Source organism: Lissotriton helveticus, chromosome 5_1 (assembly GCF_964261635.1).
Source record: "Lissotriton helveticus chromosome 5_1, aLisHel1.1, whole genome shotgun sequence".
NCBI classification, from domain to species: domain Eukaryota; kingdom Metazoa; phylum Chordata; class Amphibia; order Caudata; family Salamandridae; genus Lissotriton; species Lissotriton helveticus.
Window position 1 is genome coordinate 1997950149 of NC_136065.1, and position 17211 is coordinate 1997967359.

Here is a 17211-nt window from a genome sequence, read left to right on the forward strand (position 1 = left end):
TTTGAAGCCCAGGGCCCTAGGGCTACCTTTACTGTCCCGTTGTGTCAGAAAGCACCCTGGTTGGGGGCCCCACAGTACAGCGAGGGCCCTACAAGGGCAAACGAAATCTGATTCATCAGACCTAATGTGACCAGATGGCCATTTTTCAATCCCAGTCATCTGGTTGTTCTTTGCCCAGCCATCTGGTTACACGTGGCGTAGGAATGAATGGTGCACCTAGATGCCCATGCTGCCCTGGAAGTCCAGATGTGGATTCATTTGACTCTTTGAATACAGCTACGGCTCAAGTAGGTCTGATACATTTTGTCTAATATCCCACTCTGTCACTCTCTGTGTATGGATTACAAGAAAGACCAATAGGCTTCCTCCTAAGTAGTAGAGACAAGGTGCTTTTGACCCCCTTGTCTTATAGTGTTTCCCGGGCCGCAAGACCCCAGAATGGTTTACCCCAGGCCCTCAGAGAACAGGTCCGTGGCTGCCTTCCAGCCTTGTCCAATAGACATTTTCGTCTGTGCCTGCCTTCCTGAAGGGGGTAGTTTAGCCAGCACTGTACTCTGATTGGGCACACTTGGTCCATTGTGTTTTGTCGATTTGAGAAGCGCTAATCACCCGTTAGGGTATCCAAGTGCTTGGACAGGTGTGTAGGCCTGTTCAATAACCCCCATGGTTATTAAAATAGGCAGGTCTACAGCTTCTTGCGAAACTCAAGAAGTGAGGAGGTGGCTCTGATGTTCTGTGGGAGTTTGTTTTTGGTGCAATGAAGGCAAAGGAGCGCCCTCCTATTCTCCCCTTGTGAATGGGGGTGGGGGCATACGATTTAGAGTGAGCCTGAGAGTAGGTATCTGGCTGGCTAGTGGAAGTGTATTTGGCTGTTAAATGTGCTGCTCCAGTGTGTAAAATATAAAACAGTACAGGTCACAAATACTCCGTTGTAATATACTTTGAGACTGAATGAGGTCCCCCGTCACAGTTTTCATTTAAAGTGAGCTCACTGGGTGCGGTGCCCTCTTTTCATCGGGACGTTACGCTCGATTGCAAATACGTTTTCCATGGCTAGATGTACTGCACCAATTACGGGCGAAAACGACGATTTCACAACACTTTTTTCTTATTGTGTGGCTAGCTGGAAAGCAGCGATCACTGGTGAAATGACGCTTGCACCTTCACCTGTACTGCATTCCCTAATGGTCCTTATTCAGGATTATTAGATTATAACTATTTGGAGACTCGTACATAACTACGATCGATTGCCTTCCCACCAACCCACACCCACCCCTCGTGTCCTGATGAAGACCTTCTTGTAAGGGCCAACTTGTTGCTACCTATGTATGGGGTCGAAACATCAACAACTGGATCCCTCAGCAGCTTCCTGCCTTAGCTACAAATAATTTGGCTCTCTGTGGAAGCATGTTGTCTATCTAATACAGTGTCATGTATGTGTTATTGTGGGCCTGGCGCCAACCTCAGCCAGTCTCCAAGTATCTTACAAAGGAGTATTTGTGACCTGTACTGTTTTATATTTTACTCACCACATCTACCCTCACCTGGATTTCCCCTCCCTGTTCCTTTCCCTTCCACCCTCCTTGGGCACTATGACATGTTGATTTACGCATTGATGCGATATTCGCTAATTTTTAATGCCGTACTTTGTGATTAAATAACAAACATACTCCCTATTCAACTTCATAGTCTCTATTTTCTACTAATTATTAATCACAACTACCTTGCATCTATCCTGGGACCTCTCTCTCTTGTACCTATAGCTAACCGGGTCCCAGTGACTTTTTCGGGTTACACCCATTTACTATAACATCATGATGAGGGTGATCTTCAGGTTTCTAGTCTGGTGTGGTTTGTTGGTAATGGGGTTTGTCCTAGCTCGGTCGGCCAATAATTGGCATCCAAAGACTAGTACTGCCGTCTTGTCAGAGTTGGTTCTCATCCATTCTTTTACCATGGTCATGCAGTCTGTGACGTTGGTTCTGGTGCTGTTAGTGTATGTCAGGGAGAGGGGGAGCCGGGTGTCATGAGCGTAGGAGATAAAGTTGATGCCTTGGGATCGGATTGTGTTGGCGGGTGCTGTCATGTAGGTTCATTTAGTGATGGACTACTTGGCCAGCCTCCGCTTTTGTTTAAAGGAAAGAGCTACCACCATTCCTAGACTGCCTGACGCTGGGGTCTGCCTTTTGTGGAGGCCACTTAGTAGTGTGAAGCCTGGCAGATTGTGCCCACCCAGTGATCCAACCAGATTGAATGGAGTTAAGTGGCGCCAGCTCTGGATCCTGCCTGGCTGTCTGGGTGTTGCACATCTGTCCATTGTCCTTCTCCACTCAACACATTTCCGCAGCAATTCGGAATAATCATTCAGTGGGGTGTCCTGGGTGTCTGTGTCTCACTCAGGCTGCACCTCTGCCCGTCTCTCCCTTCTGTTGTCGCAGAGCATGTTGGGTCTGCCAGGGCCCGTGTGACTACCCTCTCACACCAGCTCGCTGCAGGCAAGCAGGGACTCTTGCATCATGCTCCCAAGGGGTGTGGAGGTGCATTCGGGACAGGCACACAGCTCCTCCTCCTGTTCAGGAGATGAGCCTACCTGGTTGGTCCATGTTCCTGTAAGCACGCATTGCCGTTCCAGTGAAACTGTGAATGGCCCATTAAACCAGTTATGGTTGCTTTGATGGCTCCCTCTGTTACTTGAATAACTGTCGTAATTCTAGAGCTAATGCATGCCAACTAGAGCGGATCTCACGGGATGCGTGCATTTATCAGACCAAGGCCAATCCAGGCTCACCTGGCCACTTTGGTGACTCTACATAAAGTAGGGCCAACCACCTTTCCCTGTGATGGTGACAGCACATACGGATGTCGTCTTTACCAACTTTGGATGGTACTTTCTGTACCTACCATTTATACCATGGTTAACGGGGAATCAGTGTTCATTTTGAGAGTGGGAGCCTGGGAAATAGTTATCCAAGTAAGGCAGCAGGCATGCAAATTACCCACTCCGGACTCAGAAAGATAGTGATGAATAATAGCAATACAGAACTCTTGAGGCCCTATAGTTGAAATCAGTACACTCTAAATCCATTAATAACAAGGGTAAGTATGTTACTGGGAGCCACAGTAATTCCAGCTCCCATAGCTTATATTAAAGTTGCTGTAAATAAAAAGCTTGTAGGTGGATACTGGGAACAAGCTGGCGGTCCGCCTCTGCCTCTCGGTGCTCCTGCATGCCAAGGCCCCAGGCATTGGGCAGGGTCACCTTCCCTACCCAGGACAGGGTGGCGTGGGACCGGGGAGGAGCCTGGAGCTCCTGCAGGCCGATCAGCTCCCATAACCTCCCATGAATGGCTGCCATGACATTTATCTGGGAGTCCCGCTTCCTGCAGTCCGGCGGTTCCAGCCAATGGCCTGTCCAGGGTAGGCCTCACTCGCAAGAGTTTACCAGGTTTCAAGACGTCCACCAATTTGCTTGTTGGCTTTGTGTTAGCAAAAATGTCTGCATGGTCGTTTTATTCTCTGGGCCGATCCAGCCAATAGAAAAGCATGGGTGTGCCAACTCACTGACCCACGTCACAAGCTATTTCGAATTACCCTTGGCCTAATTACAATCATACATGGTCTGATATGTAGAAATTTTGGGGATTTATATTGTAACCCAAGTGATTAGAAACTTGTTTCACCAGGCTTGGGTTTGTGCTAATTCACTGGATGCCTTTCAGCCTACTTGTAAGAGGCAAGTTTTTTGGGAAACAAATTGAGTCTATGGTCAGTTTTCATATTTCATGCATGTGTTTATCATGTATGTTAAAGCATATGCCACGGAGCTTCATGTATGCTGATGATACCCAAAGGTACTTCTCACTAAAAGGATCCCTTCCATTTAAAATATTTATACTCATGTTAGATGAACCAGAATTACCTTTGTTTTAGTTTTAGTACAAAGGAGAAACAATATATATAGATAGAAACTCTTGACAGACTGTCTTATATAAGGTTTTTTGGCCAACCTAGTCAGTTTCAAATCATGAGATGTCCTTTGAACAAGACCTTTCTTTCACTAACTGCAGCCGCTAAAACATATTCTCTACTTTCATATAGCTTATAAATAATTGCAACTTACAGCCATTAAACTTGGGCTGCCACAAAAAAAACATAAATTACACATGATGCATATTTCTATGTGGAGATGTCTGCTGCCGTTGCTTGGGACCACAGCTCCGCAGCGGTCTTCCCACGGATCAGAGACATGGGTTTTACGGCCCAATGTATTTCTTATGAAGTTATAGCATCTCCTGACATCCAAAACTCTTTACCAAAGCAGACAACCTAACGCACCTAAGACCAACCTCCGATCTGTGACTTCTCAATCTGCAATTCAAGAAAAATGGCAAGCGCTGTGGAACCATTACAATTTACCCATAAATATATCTGATTTTCTATTTTTCTAATTAAGCTCGAAATACAGTTGTTCTATGCTCTTCTAATTCACCAAAACACAGACACTCTTCCTCCAAGATTACAAATAGTAGTTTAGGAATGGTCCATGTGTAGGAAAGGACAACCTGCTCTAACTTCTGCTGTACATCTGGAGACCTCTTTCTCTGGTGATATATTGTGACCCTCTATCACCCAGTGAATGATTTAAAAAAAAAACCTGCATCGTGCGTCAGGCTGAAATAATTGATTGATACGTTTATTCTGAAGTGCTAGCAAATTGATTATGGGGTTTATTTTTTATCTTGCAGTCGCAGTTCAAGAGCCAGAGAGAGAGAATCCATAATGAGTTCGAGAAGCTGCAGACGTTTTTGGAGAATGAAAAAATGTGTCGCCTCAGCACCCTGGAGAAGGAAGAGAAGAAAAGTCTGCAGAGCATCAAGGAGGCAGTGAACAAATTAGAAGACCAGCAATCTGTCCTTAGCAGCCTGATTAGAGAGATTGACGTTAAGTGTCAGCAGGAGGATGTGGAGATATTAAAGGTAGGAAAATATTATAAATCTAGAGAACAAGCTGAGTAGCATACTTTCATTAATGTCAGAAATCACTAACCTTGTAAACTCAATAAATTAGGAGCAATGTATGCTTCCACACCTCTCTGAACCCATTGCAAACTATACCGGAAATAATATGTTGGTTTGCAGTAGACCTGGAGAAAGGGGACTGGGATGAGAGAGAAACGTAGATACTGGATATTATTACTCTGCCTGGTCACATAGCTTGGCACGGTCTCCAACTGGGGGAGCCTTGCTATCTGACGACAGGAGAAAGACTATAGTGATTCTTCGGTATTGCAACACCACCTGATTTCTAATGTGGTATATGATATACATTTAAACAATCACTATTTCCAGCTCTCTAAGGGTTGATGAAACGGTCTTATTATAGGCTACTACCTTCTGGGAAATATAACCATGCGCTGTGATTTGAATTCCGTTCATATCAACTGCTTCTTAAACAACAACATAAAAAATAACATTTGTAATATAGATTTTACCTGACAAACGCAATCACTTTTCCACCCTTTGTCATACCTTTAATACCATACGAATGGGTGTGTGTTGTTTCTTTATTTCCTCACAGAAACAAAAATCTGAAAAAGGGCAGTTTTGCTTTTTTAGAATGCCAGTTTCATAGATATGATGTACTCCAATACAGGCAGCCTTGTAGCCTGACAGGGTGATGTGAATTTGTAGTATGTTTATCTAGGGACCTGTATCGATACTCCTATTTTCTGACCCTTGTCCGGTTATTATTCACTAATGTCCATACAACGGCACAGAAACCCGTTTTCAGATTAAGTCATAGCGCATGCTGTCACATTGAGCAAGCACTATTCCTCCAGCCCCCTAGAAAGCACAACGAGTTCTCTAAACAAACCAAGCCTCCAGCAAACCTGGGAAATCCCCGCTGCTATTGTTTTGATTTCGTTCGAGAACTCCTGTAAAGAATGTAAGAACGACCAGTTCTTAATGACATCTTTTATTGACGTCTTATGTCCATCCTTACGTCAAACTCTGCACCTTTCAGGTATAAATATACCGACGCTGCCCTAAACAAACACACGGTGGTGATGAGCTTGGAGCAGTGACTACTTGCCGGAGAGCCCAGCTGATGCAGGAAGCACACGGACGCTGCCCCTCCCTTTTGACGCGCTGAGAGAGACGCTGTCTTTTCTCCTGCCGAGAAATCCAGCCTCCGGCGTTTCCAGCTTGCCCTCGCGGGGAACTGGGATACCGAGTCCTGAGACCGAGATACCAGCCCTCCTGCCTTCTAAATCCCAGGTACTGAACTGACTAACCCCTTACAGAGAATTCTTGAGTCAGATTCTTGGCAAAACAAACTTAACTTAAACTGCTACTTACTTACTCCCTCCCACGTATTAGGCTTAGGTCAGGTACACCGGGGTAGGCGTAGTTAGAAGCACCAGTTGAGTACGATTAGTCAATGTATATATGTATGTATATCTTTTATCCATTTTAAAGTATCATATGGCTAAGAAACCATATCAATGCTTTTACAGTATTATTTTATAATCCTGCTTTTACTGTATGCACTTTACTTAACCTTAAGTATTGCAACTGTAGCGATTCATTTCTCTTGTATGAGAAAAAGAGACTGATCAATAAATAACACCTTTTATTGAACACGCCCATCTCTTCTTTCTCTACAATCTGGTGGAACTAAGTATGCACGTACTGACTGAGTAAAATAGTTGTCTTTTGTTTTCACACGACTCTGGAGATATACTCTTGATTAGGGAGAGCAAAGTTGTCATGTTCTATGGTTGTCAGAAACTAAATCCCTTCTTGTCTATCCAGGGAGGTTAAACTCCTCCTTGCCTATTCGAGAAAGTTTCTAGTGAACTCTGAGCTAGCTGGCACACAAAACTTAAGTCTAATATCGTCAGTAGAAGACCTAGTTGACCTCTGTCCTACGTCTATACTATTGAAGATGTTATTCCAATGCGCAGAGCCTATTGGGATAATAGGAACTACACTACAAATTCCAGGATTCCCAGTGAACTGTATCTGAAGAAAAAGTAATATTATGGGGTGACCTGATGTTCTTCAGCGAGTGATTGAGTGCCTGGGTGAATAAAGTCTTGCCCACACAGAGCCATGTGAGATTTCTGGGTGATATGAGAGAGAAAGAGAGAAGAAGAGTCTGACCTGGAGCAGAGTAGGCAGTTCATACAGTTTTTATGAGGCTGTGCCTGGCGATGAGTGACTGTGAGATCAAGGGCCCTAAGCAGCAGTACCACTCAAGCAGAAGGGCACAGCGAAGGAAGTTAGTGTATAAACCTTACTTGTATAGTTAATTAAAACCAGCATAATTTAAAAAAAGCATTATTAACCATTATCTTAGACTTTCAATATTTGCATATTAAGATTGATATATGGAGGAGGCGTGGCTACGAGCGTCAAAATGGCAGTCTCACTCTAAGAGTGCTCTGGACCCCTCCGTCATCGGCTCGCATCCTACCTGAAAGTGTGGAGCTGTGGACAACTCTAGTTACCCTGTGGTAACGCAGAGATGTGCCGAGGCTTCTGACCAACTGGGGTCGGCTGGCATCGAAGGTGGGAGCAGATAATCTGAAATACACCCGCACACAAAATGGCGGCACCCGGGAGAGAAGTGGATGCCGGCCGACTGCTTTGAGCTGTTGCGGTTCCCGCGTACACTCAAGCGACTGCTGGGGCCACTGTCGGTCCTTGTCCTTGCCAGAAGACTGGCAGGGGGTTCCCCCGCCAGCTGCCAGCCGTACAGCACCCGAGAGACTGACTCCGTGAGGCCGGCTGGGGCCCTCCAGCTGGGACAAGCACACAGTGGGGCACCGCTGCGACAGCTGGTGGCTGCACCGCGGCGACAGCTGGTGGCTGCACTCTGGGTACAAACCGTCTGTTACCTGCGTCCTGAAAGGTGAGGGGGTGAGGAGTCAAGATGGCGGGGGGAAGATTGCGCCTGGCCTCTGCTACTATGAGGGAGTGAGAGCCTTGAGAGACACTGGTGATCCCTGGCTCTGACTTCAACCATCAACACCGGAGCTGTGTCTGCCCTGCGTTGGTGACTCTCTTGGCGATCGGGGAGGCTGGGCGGGGCTCCCTCATCCTATGGACATCTCTAGCCCCTTCACCTTTGGGACTCGATAACACCAATAGGGTGCAGATAACAAAAATGGGGCCTGGTGGAGGAGGCTGAGTCCTCCAAACTGGTTAATAAGGACGCAGACCCAGAGCTTGAAGGGGCCACCATCCTGTCTCCGGCCGTGGGGTTGGACTTGGTGAAGCTGCACAGCTGGTGGATGTGGAGGGATCTAGACATCGGGACAGGCCTGGAAAATTGGAGCTGGAACCCCACCCATGCTCACCTGGGTTCTCCACCCCCCCTTTGGCCCTGTCCCAGAGAGAGGATCTTGACGCGTATCCTAGAGGGGGGCTGGGGAAGTGAGAGGGGCGGTAGCTTCCAACGTCCCTGGACCCCAGGTTTTCACTGGTCCTGACCGGACTGACCCCTCTCAAATGTGAGCTGCGTGGTGAGAGTGCGTCCAACCATGGCCAAAGACAGAGCAGCAAAGCCGCCTCCCTCCCAGACCTCAATGACCAGTACATTACGGGCGGCTCTGGCTCTGGTGGTGTGGCTCCACCTAAGACTCCTCTACCAGAGGGAGATCTTGCTACCATCCCACAAGCCATATGCACCTCGCAAGACTCTGTGGAAACCAAGGTAGGAGAGGTGTATATAGTCATGGCCCTCATCAGACAGATCTCTGCAATGCTGCAGCCAGAATTTCGGAGGCCAAATCCTGTCTCTTTACCATGGAAGACGACGTCGCAACAGTGAAGGGGCAGATATCACGGCTCCTATCCTACACAGCTGAGCTCCATAGGTGTGCAGAGGATGCTGAAAACCATTCACATTGGAACAATATTAGTTTTGTATGCATCCCGGAGGGAACAGAGCCCACGCATGCTGCATCCTTCATATACATCGGGATCAAGATGTGAATGCCCTCCGACCGCCTCTCACCATGGTTTGTTGTGGAGTGGGCCCACCAAACTCTTGCCTAAACCACCGCCGGAGCCCTGCACAGGCCAATCATAGCCTGCGTCCTCAACTTTAAGGACAGAGATGCCATTCTGCAAGAGGCTCGATCTCATCCTAACCTCTCCTGTCACAGAAGTAAGGTGATGATCTTCCCTGATTACACCAGAGAAGTGCAGATGCAACGACAATCCTACAACGCAGTTAAACAGAAACTGCAGGCCCTCAACCTCCTATATCTGCTCCTGTTCCTAGCCCAGCTCAGGGTGATCTTCAACAACAAAAGCTACTTTTTCGACTCTTCTGTGGCGGCATGGACCTGGGCTATGAAAGAGTGACCTCTCTTCCTACAAAGCACTGCTTCCTCTTCCCCCACGCAGACACATCCTAGAATTGCAACGGACATGGCAGCTAAACTTCAGAGGTGATGCGCCCGCTGCCATTGAGGGTGCCACGCCCAAAGAAAGGCTTCTTCGTCACTCAGAGGTCCTGCTTCGGGCACGTCCAGATCCCCTGTGAATGCTGAGCCACACAGTCTCTTGCAGGAGCTGGAGCCAAGCGAGGTGGCACCTCAGGGATGATCTCTGACCCCACCTGCAGATAGATCGGAGGACACAGATCTTTCCGGCGATTTGAGGCGAGACTTCCCGAGGTAGCAGACAAGGCCTCATGCCTGCCTTAACAATCAGACATTCCCAGACTGCTGACGCTCTCCAAATACTACAACATTATTAATATTATTATTATTATGCGTTCTTATATAGCGCTCGATTACCCGTAGGCATCTCGGCGCTTGCCTTGGGAACCCGTCCCGGCTTTTTTTTCCCCTGTGAGATACCCTTACTGGGCACCCCCAAGGTGAAAGCCAGGCATCCCGCCGCGGGGGCCGTAGTGGAGATTAAGCAGGCTAATGCCCAGAGCTGCAGAGTGTGAACCCGTGATTCGAGTAGGCACCGAAACGAGAATTATCGAGTCCGTGGATATTTGGGCTCGAGACCCTGCCGCTTCGGGAATTGAACCCTGGTCCCGGGTCTGACCTCTGCTTCAGGGTCTGCCTCCTCTAACCAGTGAGCCACACTTCTCCACAACATGGAGGGGTTCATCACTCTGGTTACTGTTTTCTTTGTTAGGGTGGCAGATGCTTCAGTGGAAGAAGTAAGGGGAGGGAGGTTAGTAAGGGAGATTGTTTGGTAATTTGTTTTCTTAATATTGTATTAATTCCAGTTGTACACAGCACTTGACATGACATTTCAGTACCACCCACTTACAGACTGCATAAACCGGAGACACCCCTGCTCCCATGCTCTACGGATGCCTCTGATAGGTAGGCTCATTTTATCTGTCAATGGCAACTATGACTTTGCCACAATTAGACCTGTAACCCCTTCACAACCTTTTAATAGAATGTCAACGGGCTCTCCTGAAATTCTCACAGAGATCCCTCCCTAATGCCCTAATGCTGCAGGAAACCTATCCCCTAGGTAACCACTGCCCATTCCTAGCACGCCAAGGATATGGAAGGGTATTCCATGCCGGATTCACACTAGGCTTCTGGGGTGTGATGTGATTCTCCTATGCCTCTTCTTTCATTCTTTCAAAATAAATACTTGGCCCTACAAGAGCACCTTTTCCAACTGGAGGCCTGCTCCCTCCGGTTGGAGCAGGCCACGGGCGCAACGGATGGGGACACCGAGTCCCTCCAGCTCGAGCTTCTACTTGAAGAAATACACTATGTTTCCCTAGAATCGGCTGTGAAAATGTGGGGGTCTTCTACAGCCTGAGTCTACGGCTGGAGAGATCAAAATGGCAAGCTCCTTTATTGGCTGGCATTTCACCCTCTGGCCAATCGGATTATTCCCGAAAATCAGGGTGCACTCAACACGCTTCCACTGCCATTGCGCAGACCGTTGCTATATATTATAGGCACCTTTACTCAGCGGCCTCGACCCTGGACCCAGGACCTAATTTCAATTTCATACAAGGGTACCTCTCTCCCACAGCTTTCAGAAACTGACATCCGACTGCTTGACCAACCCATATCGGTGAAAGAGATAGACCTAGCCATCTCTGCGATGGCGGCAGGAAAGACCCCATGCCCCAACGGCTATCCAGTGGATTATATTACTCTGCATTCAAGGAGGTCTCGATACCACAGCTTCATGCTTTAAGCAGAAGCAGTAGAGAGAGGTACCTTTTGGTGGATGTCGATATGGCCACGATCGTAGTCCTTCCTAAAGCACACCCTCCCTCGTCCTCTGCTCGGACTACCGTCCGATTTCATTCATTAACACTGAGGTTAAAATGTATGCCACGGTTGCCTCCATATCCTGCAGCTCTTTGGAGAAATGTCAGGTTTAAGACTTAACCCTGCCAAATCGATTCTGGTGCCCTTACACGTTTCACGCGAATGTATGGCATGGCAATCTGACATACCAATTAGACACCTTAGTTTTCGCTACCTAGGGATATGGGTAGCTCTTCATCTGGAGCTTACCTGGTCCCTCAACCTTACCCCGCTACTAAAGAAAACCAAGGAAGGCCCCCGAAAATTGCAGGCCCTCCCTTTGAATCCACTGGGGAAAATTGCCTTGTACAAGATGATGGAACTCCCCTGATTTCTGTATTTACTGTTAAATCTGCCACTCCATCTCCCGCACCACTAGATCTGACAGAGACACGTTAGTGATAGATTCCTTACCTTAGAATATCCCCAGGCGTCAGACTGGATCCGGATTTTTTTTGGCGTAGCAATACCCCTGCGTGCCGGCAGGCGTCGTCCGCGGCTCCGCATCCGTCGTCGGCGTCGTTAGCGCCGGAATGACGTCGTCTGAGTACTTAGACGCCGCCCATGCGCACTGACGTCGGTTCTTCTTTTTTCCGCGCCAGCTAGCGCAGATCCGGAGAAGCTCTACTTCTTAGTCTTTTTTCACTGAACTTTTCGATCTTTTTGATCATTTCTCTACTCGAGTCTTCGACTCAGACGGTGCCGGTAGGGATGCCCGGGTTCAAACCCTGTTCCAAGTGCGACCGACTGATGTCGGTTACCGATCCCCATCGCCGGTGCCTGAAGTGTTTAGACCACGACGACGGTACCTACTCCGACTGCCGGGCCCTGACGTCGAAGGCTAGGCGGGAGCGGTCCCGCAAGCGGCTCGAGCTCCGGCAGTCGGCCCCGCGCCTCTCCAGGTCCCGGTCCCACGGGAGGTCGAGGGACCGGTCGCGGGGTCGGATTCCTCGCAGATCCGGGAGTGGACATCGGTCATCGGGATCCAAGTCGTCAGGTAAGAGGAATGAGAGGTCGGAGAGGCGTCATCGTTCCTCCGACCCACCACGACACTCGCGCGATGCGGCCGGGGGTTCGGGTGACACCACCCACGCGGCTCCGACTGAGTCGCAGGCGTCGCCACCTGCCCCACACCTTCGGGTCCATGGGCATGGCGCGACGCCAGAGGAGGTCGAGCGGTACCTCATGGCCATGAGGTCCCTCCCTCCTCTGCCGGGTTCCGTGGCGCTTCGGGCCCAACGGCCCCGGCTGGAGGCCCTAGCGGGTCGGGTGCTTCGGCTCCGACGCCGTCGGGTGCTCCGGCCCGACACCGTCGGGTGCTCCGGCCCCGACGCCGCCGGCGTCTTCGGTCCCGGCGCCGCAGGACCTCACGGGACCTGCTTCCGGATCCGGTCTCCGGTCGACCTCGCGACCTCGCCGGCGTCGCTGCGGCCTTTGGAGATTTTTATTTCCATGAGGAGGCCCCGTCTGTTGACCCTGTTCTACAGGAGATGGGTGACGAGGGTGATTGGGAGGGGTCTGCGGACCCTCTGGCAGAGGAATGCCAGTCTCAAGAGGACTGGACATATGAGCTTGGGGAGGCCAGTCGTCTTGACACTTCGCCAGACACTGGATTTGTCTCCCCTCCCACCGTGGCTACGGAGGAGGGGGCTGCTTACAGTGTAGTGTTGATGAGGGCAGCCAAGGCCTTAAACCTTGAACTCCCCGTTGCGGCCGTGAGGACTAACCTCCTCACTGAGGTCCTTAAACCGCAGGCAAGCTCCAGTGAGCCTCTGCTGCCGTTTAATGAGGCCTTGTGTGACGTTCTTGTGGGCACTTGGTCCAAGCCCGCCACAGGTCCGCCTGTGGATAGGAACGTGGCCAGACGCTACCGCCCGGCTCCGGACGAGCCTTGCTTTTTGTCCACCCATCCCACCCCCGAGAGCCTGGTCATCCAGGCCTCTGCTTCCCAGACCGCATTCCCGACGGCCCCGCCCGATCGGGAATTCAAGAGGTACGAACAGTTCGGGAAGAAGGTGTTCTCGTCCCTGAGTTTGGGACTGCGGTCTGTCAATACCGCATGCCTCTTGGGCCGCTACACCCACACCCTGTGGGACACGGTCGCGGACGTGCTGCCACAGTGCTCGGAGGAGGTCCGGGCTAAACTCGCGCAAGCCCTTGCGGAGGGTAGAGATGCAGCGCGATATTCCATCCGGTGTGGGCAGGATACCACGGACTCACTGGGCAGGGCGAAGGCAACGACGGCGGCGGTTCGACGCCACGCCTGGTTGAGGACCGCCAACTTTTCAGCCGATTTCCAGTCCACTCTTCTGGACATGCCGTTCGATGGATGTCGCCTCTTTGGCGACAAGGCAGACCATGCGCTTGAGCGTTTTAAGGACTCCAGAGCTACGGCCAAGTCCTTGGGCCTCTCGGCCCCACGCCAGCAATCAGGTGCCTTTCGCTCCTTTCGTGGCCACGGAAGGGGCGCCCCCACACGAGCTGCCAGCCACGCGCCGCAGAATGTTCAACAGCGTGGTGGCGGCCGTGGAAACCGATGTAACGGTGGTCGGGGACAATGGCGAGGCCAGGCCACACCTCCCTCCGCAGCACCTGCCTCAAAACCTTCCTAGTCCGTGTTTTCAGGCCCATGTGACGCCGGTGGGTGGCAGGGTTCGCCATCACCTCTTCCACTGGCGCAATGTCACATCGGACAGGTGGGTGCTGCAAATCGTCCGAAGGGGCTACTCTCTCCCCTTCGAGGCGTCCCCTCCAGCCATGCCACCGCAATGCCATCGAGTATCGGGGGATCATTTGCGACTTCTGCCAGAGGAAGTTACGGCCCTCTTGGCCAAGGGGGCCATCGAGCGCGTTCCTGGGCCAGAAGTAGGGTGTGGTTGTTACTCCCACTACTTTCTGGTACCCAAGAAGGGCAAAGGGGGCCTACGCCCTATCTTGGCCCTACGGAACGTCAACGGCTTCCTCTGGAAGGAGAAGTTCAAAATGCTGACACTGGCTCAGGTCCTAGCTGCCCTGGACCCAGAAAACTGGATGGTAGCGTTGGACTTGCAGGACGCTTATTTCCACATCCCCGTCCTGCCGGCCCACCGGCGCTACCTGTGGTTCCCGGTTGGCCACGAGCACTTTCAGTTTACCGTGCTCCCCTTCGGCCTTACCAGCGCCCCACGGGTGTTCACAAAGGTGATGGCAGTGGTCGCAGCTCATCTGCGCAGGTTAGGGGTTTCAGTCTTCCCCTACCTCGACGACTGGTTGTTGAAGGCAGGCTCGCCCCAGACAGTCGTCAGCCACCTCCAGACGACGGCAGACATCCTGCATCAGCTGGGGTTATCCATCAATGTGCCGAAGTCACACCTGTGTCCCTCTCAGAAGCTCCTCTTCATCGGAGCGGTTCTCGCAGTTTCGGGATTATCCTCCCGAACAGCGGGTCCGGGATATACAGGCTCTGATTCCACTCTTTCGGCCTTTAGCCCGGGTCTCGGTCAGGTTGACGCTGCGGCTTCTGGGGCTGATGGCCTTCTGCATCCTTCTGGTGCATCACGCTGGGTGGCGGATGCGGGCTCTGCAGTGGGACCTGAAGTTTCAGTGGGCCCAGCATCAGGGCAACCTTTCCGACCATGTCCTGATCTCGGAGGGCACTGCAAGACAGCGGCAGTGGTGGCTCACGGACCGCGATTGGGTCAGCAGCAGATCCCTCTCCCTTCCCCAACCGGAGCACGTAGTTGTGACGGACGCGTCCCTCCAGGGCTGGGGAGGCCACATGGGAGATGCGGAGATCAGAGGCCTCTGGTCTCCGGCGGAGTCCCGGCTCCATAATAACCTTTTGGAGCTGCGGGCGATTCGTCTAGCACTGAAGGCATTCCTCCCCTCTGTCCGGGGGAGTGTAGTGCAGGTGTTCACGGACAACACCACCGCCATGTGGTACTGCAACAAACAGGGCGGGGTGGGGTCGTGGACCCTTTGCCAGGAGGCTCTGCGCCTCTGGCAGTGGCTGGAACAGCAGGGCGTGACCCTGGTTGTTCAACACCTGGCAGGTTCTCTGAATGCCAGGGCGGACGAACTCAGCCGTCGGTGCATGATGGATCACGAATGGAGTCTGAACTGAGACGTGGCGCAAGGCCTCTTTCAGCGATGGGGAGAGCCTTGGTTAAATCTATTCCCCACCGAAGAGAACGCGCAATGTCATCAGTTTTGCGCGTTGGAATTTCCAAGGCGGCACTCGCTCGGCGACGCTTTTCGTCGCGTGTGGAGTTGCGGTCTGTTGTACGCCTTTCGCCTATACCACTTCTGCCCAGAGTGCTGAAGAAGATCAAGCGCGACCGGGCACAAGTCATCCTTGTGGCTCAGGACTGGGCACGAAGGTACTGGTATCCAGAGCTACTCAGTATGTCAGTCGATCCCCCGGTCCGTCTGCCTCTTCAGGAGGACCTTCTGTCGCAGCTGCAGGGGACGGTCCTCCACCCAAACCTGTCCAATCTCCACCTCCATGCTTGGCGGGTGAGCGGCGACAGTTGAGGCCATTTGACTTGCCTCCTGAAGTCTGTAATGTAATTCTGGCAGCCAGGCGTCCCTCCACAAAGTCGGTATATGCCTGCAGGTGGAACAAATTTGTGGCATGGTGCACAGCAAAGGCTGTGGATCCTCTTGCTGCCCCTCTTTCTGAGGTTCTTCTCTTCCTTCTTTCTCTTGCCCAGCAGGGCTCTGCTCTGGGCACTATCAAGGGCTACCTTTCTGCCCTTTCAACCTTTCTAAGGCTACCTGATCAACCTTCTTTGTTCAAGTCCCCTATTGTAAATCGCTTTCTGAAGGGCATCACTCACACGTTCCCTCCTGTTCCGTTTGTGATGCCTCAGTGGTACTTGAACCTTTTTCTTACGTTTCTGATGTGTGCTCCCTTTGAGCCGCTCCATAACTGTCCTCTCCGTCTTCTTACTTTGAAGACTGCTTTCCTGGTTGCCATCACCTCTGCCAGGAGAGTGAGTGAGCTCCAGGATCTTTCATGTACCCCCCCTACCTTTCTGTCCATCCGGACAAGGTTGTGTTGCGTACTAAGCCATCTTTCCTGCCCAAGGTTGTCACGGCCTTCCATATCGGGCAGTCTATCACCTTACCCACCTTCTTTCCGCCACCGCATCCCTCTAAAGAGGAAGAGCGGCTCCACCGTCTGGACCCAAAACGTGCGCTTTCATTCTATTTGGATCGCACACGCCAGTTCCGGGTGGATGACCAACTCTTTGTTAGTTACGTGGGCGCTAAGAAGAGGAAAGCGGTGCACAAGCGGACCATCTCTCGGTGGATCATCTTGTGCATCCAGGCATGTTACTCCTTGGCTAAAAAGGAGCCCCCTGTTGGATTGCGGGCTCATTCCACCCGGGCCACGGCGACTACAACTGCCCTGGGCCGGGGAGTGCCCTTGCAGGACATTTGCCAGGCAGCTACGTGGGCCTCGCTGCACACGTTTGCAAGAGACTACTGCCTGGACAGTCAAGTCCGGAGGGATGGCTTCTTTGGCCGTTCCGTCCTCCAGGACTTTCTGGTGTGATTATTGGTTCGCAGACCCACCACCGGGGTTGGTATTGCTGGGGTATCTATTCTAAGGTAAGGAATCTATCACTAACGTGTCTCTTTCAGATGCACAAGTTTCTACTTGTGTAACGATATATCTGTAAGAGACATTAGTTAGTGATAGATTCTTTACCGACTCACCCATCCTCCCCGTTCTGTGAACCGATATGTAGGGTTAAGGTCATCCCCTTTCAGGGCCCCAGTTTCATGGCACCAGTATTGGTTCTATCATGGCTCTGCGTATCTGGCGCGGAAAAGCTGTGTATCAGAACTGACGTAAGTGCGCATGGGCGGCGTCTAAGTACTCCGACGACGTCATTCCGGCG

General features: G+C 51.2%; 1 protein-coding gene across 2 annotated transcripts in view; it reads left to right on the plus strand.

Annotated features, from left to right (window-relative positions):
• Nucleotides 1–17211, plus strand: part of LOC144756151 (E3 ubiquitin-protein ligase TRIM39-like) — a 526925-nt gene that overhangs the window by 234573 nt on the left and 275141 nt on the right. For both annotated transcript variants that reach the window (XM_078645729.1, XM_078645728.1), the window contains exon 4: nt 4746–4976. In XM_078645729.1, coding sequence (XP_078501855.1) covers nt 4746–4976 — 231 coding nt within the window. The remainder of the gene's footprint in view (nt 1–4745; nt 4977–17211) is intronic.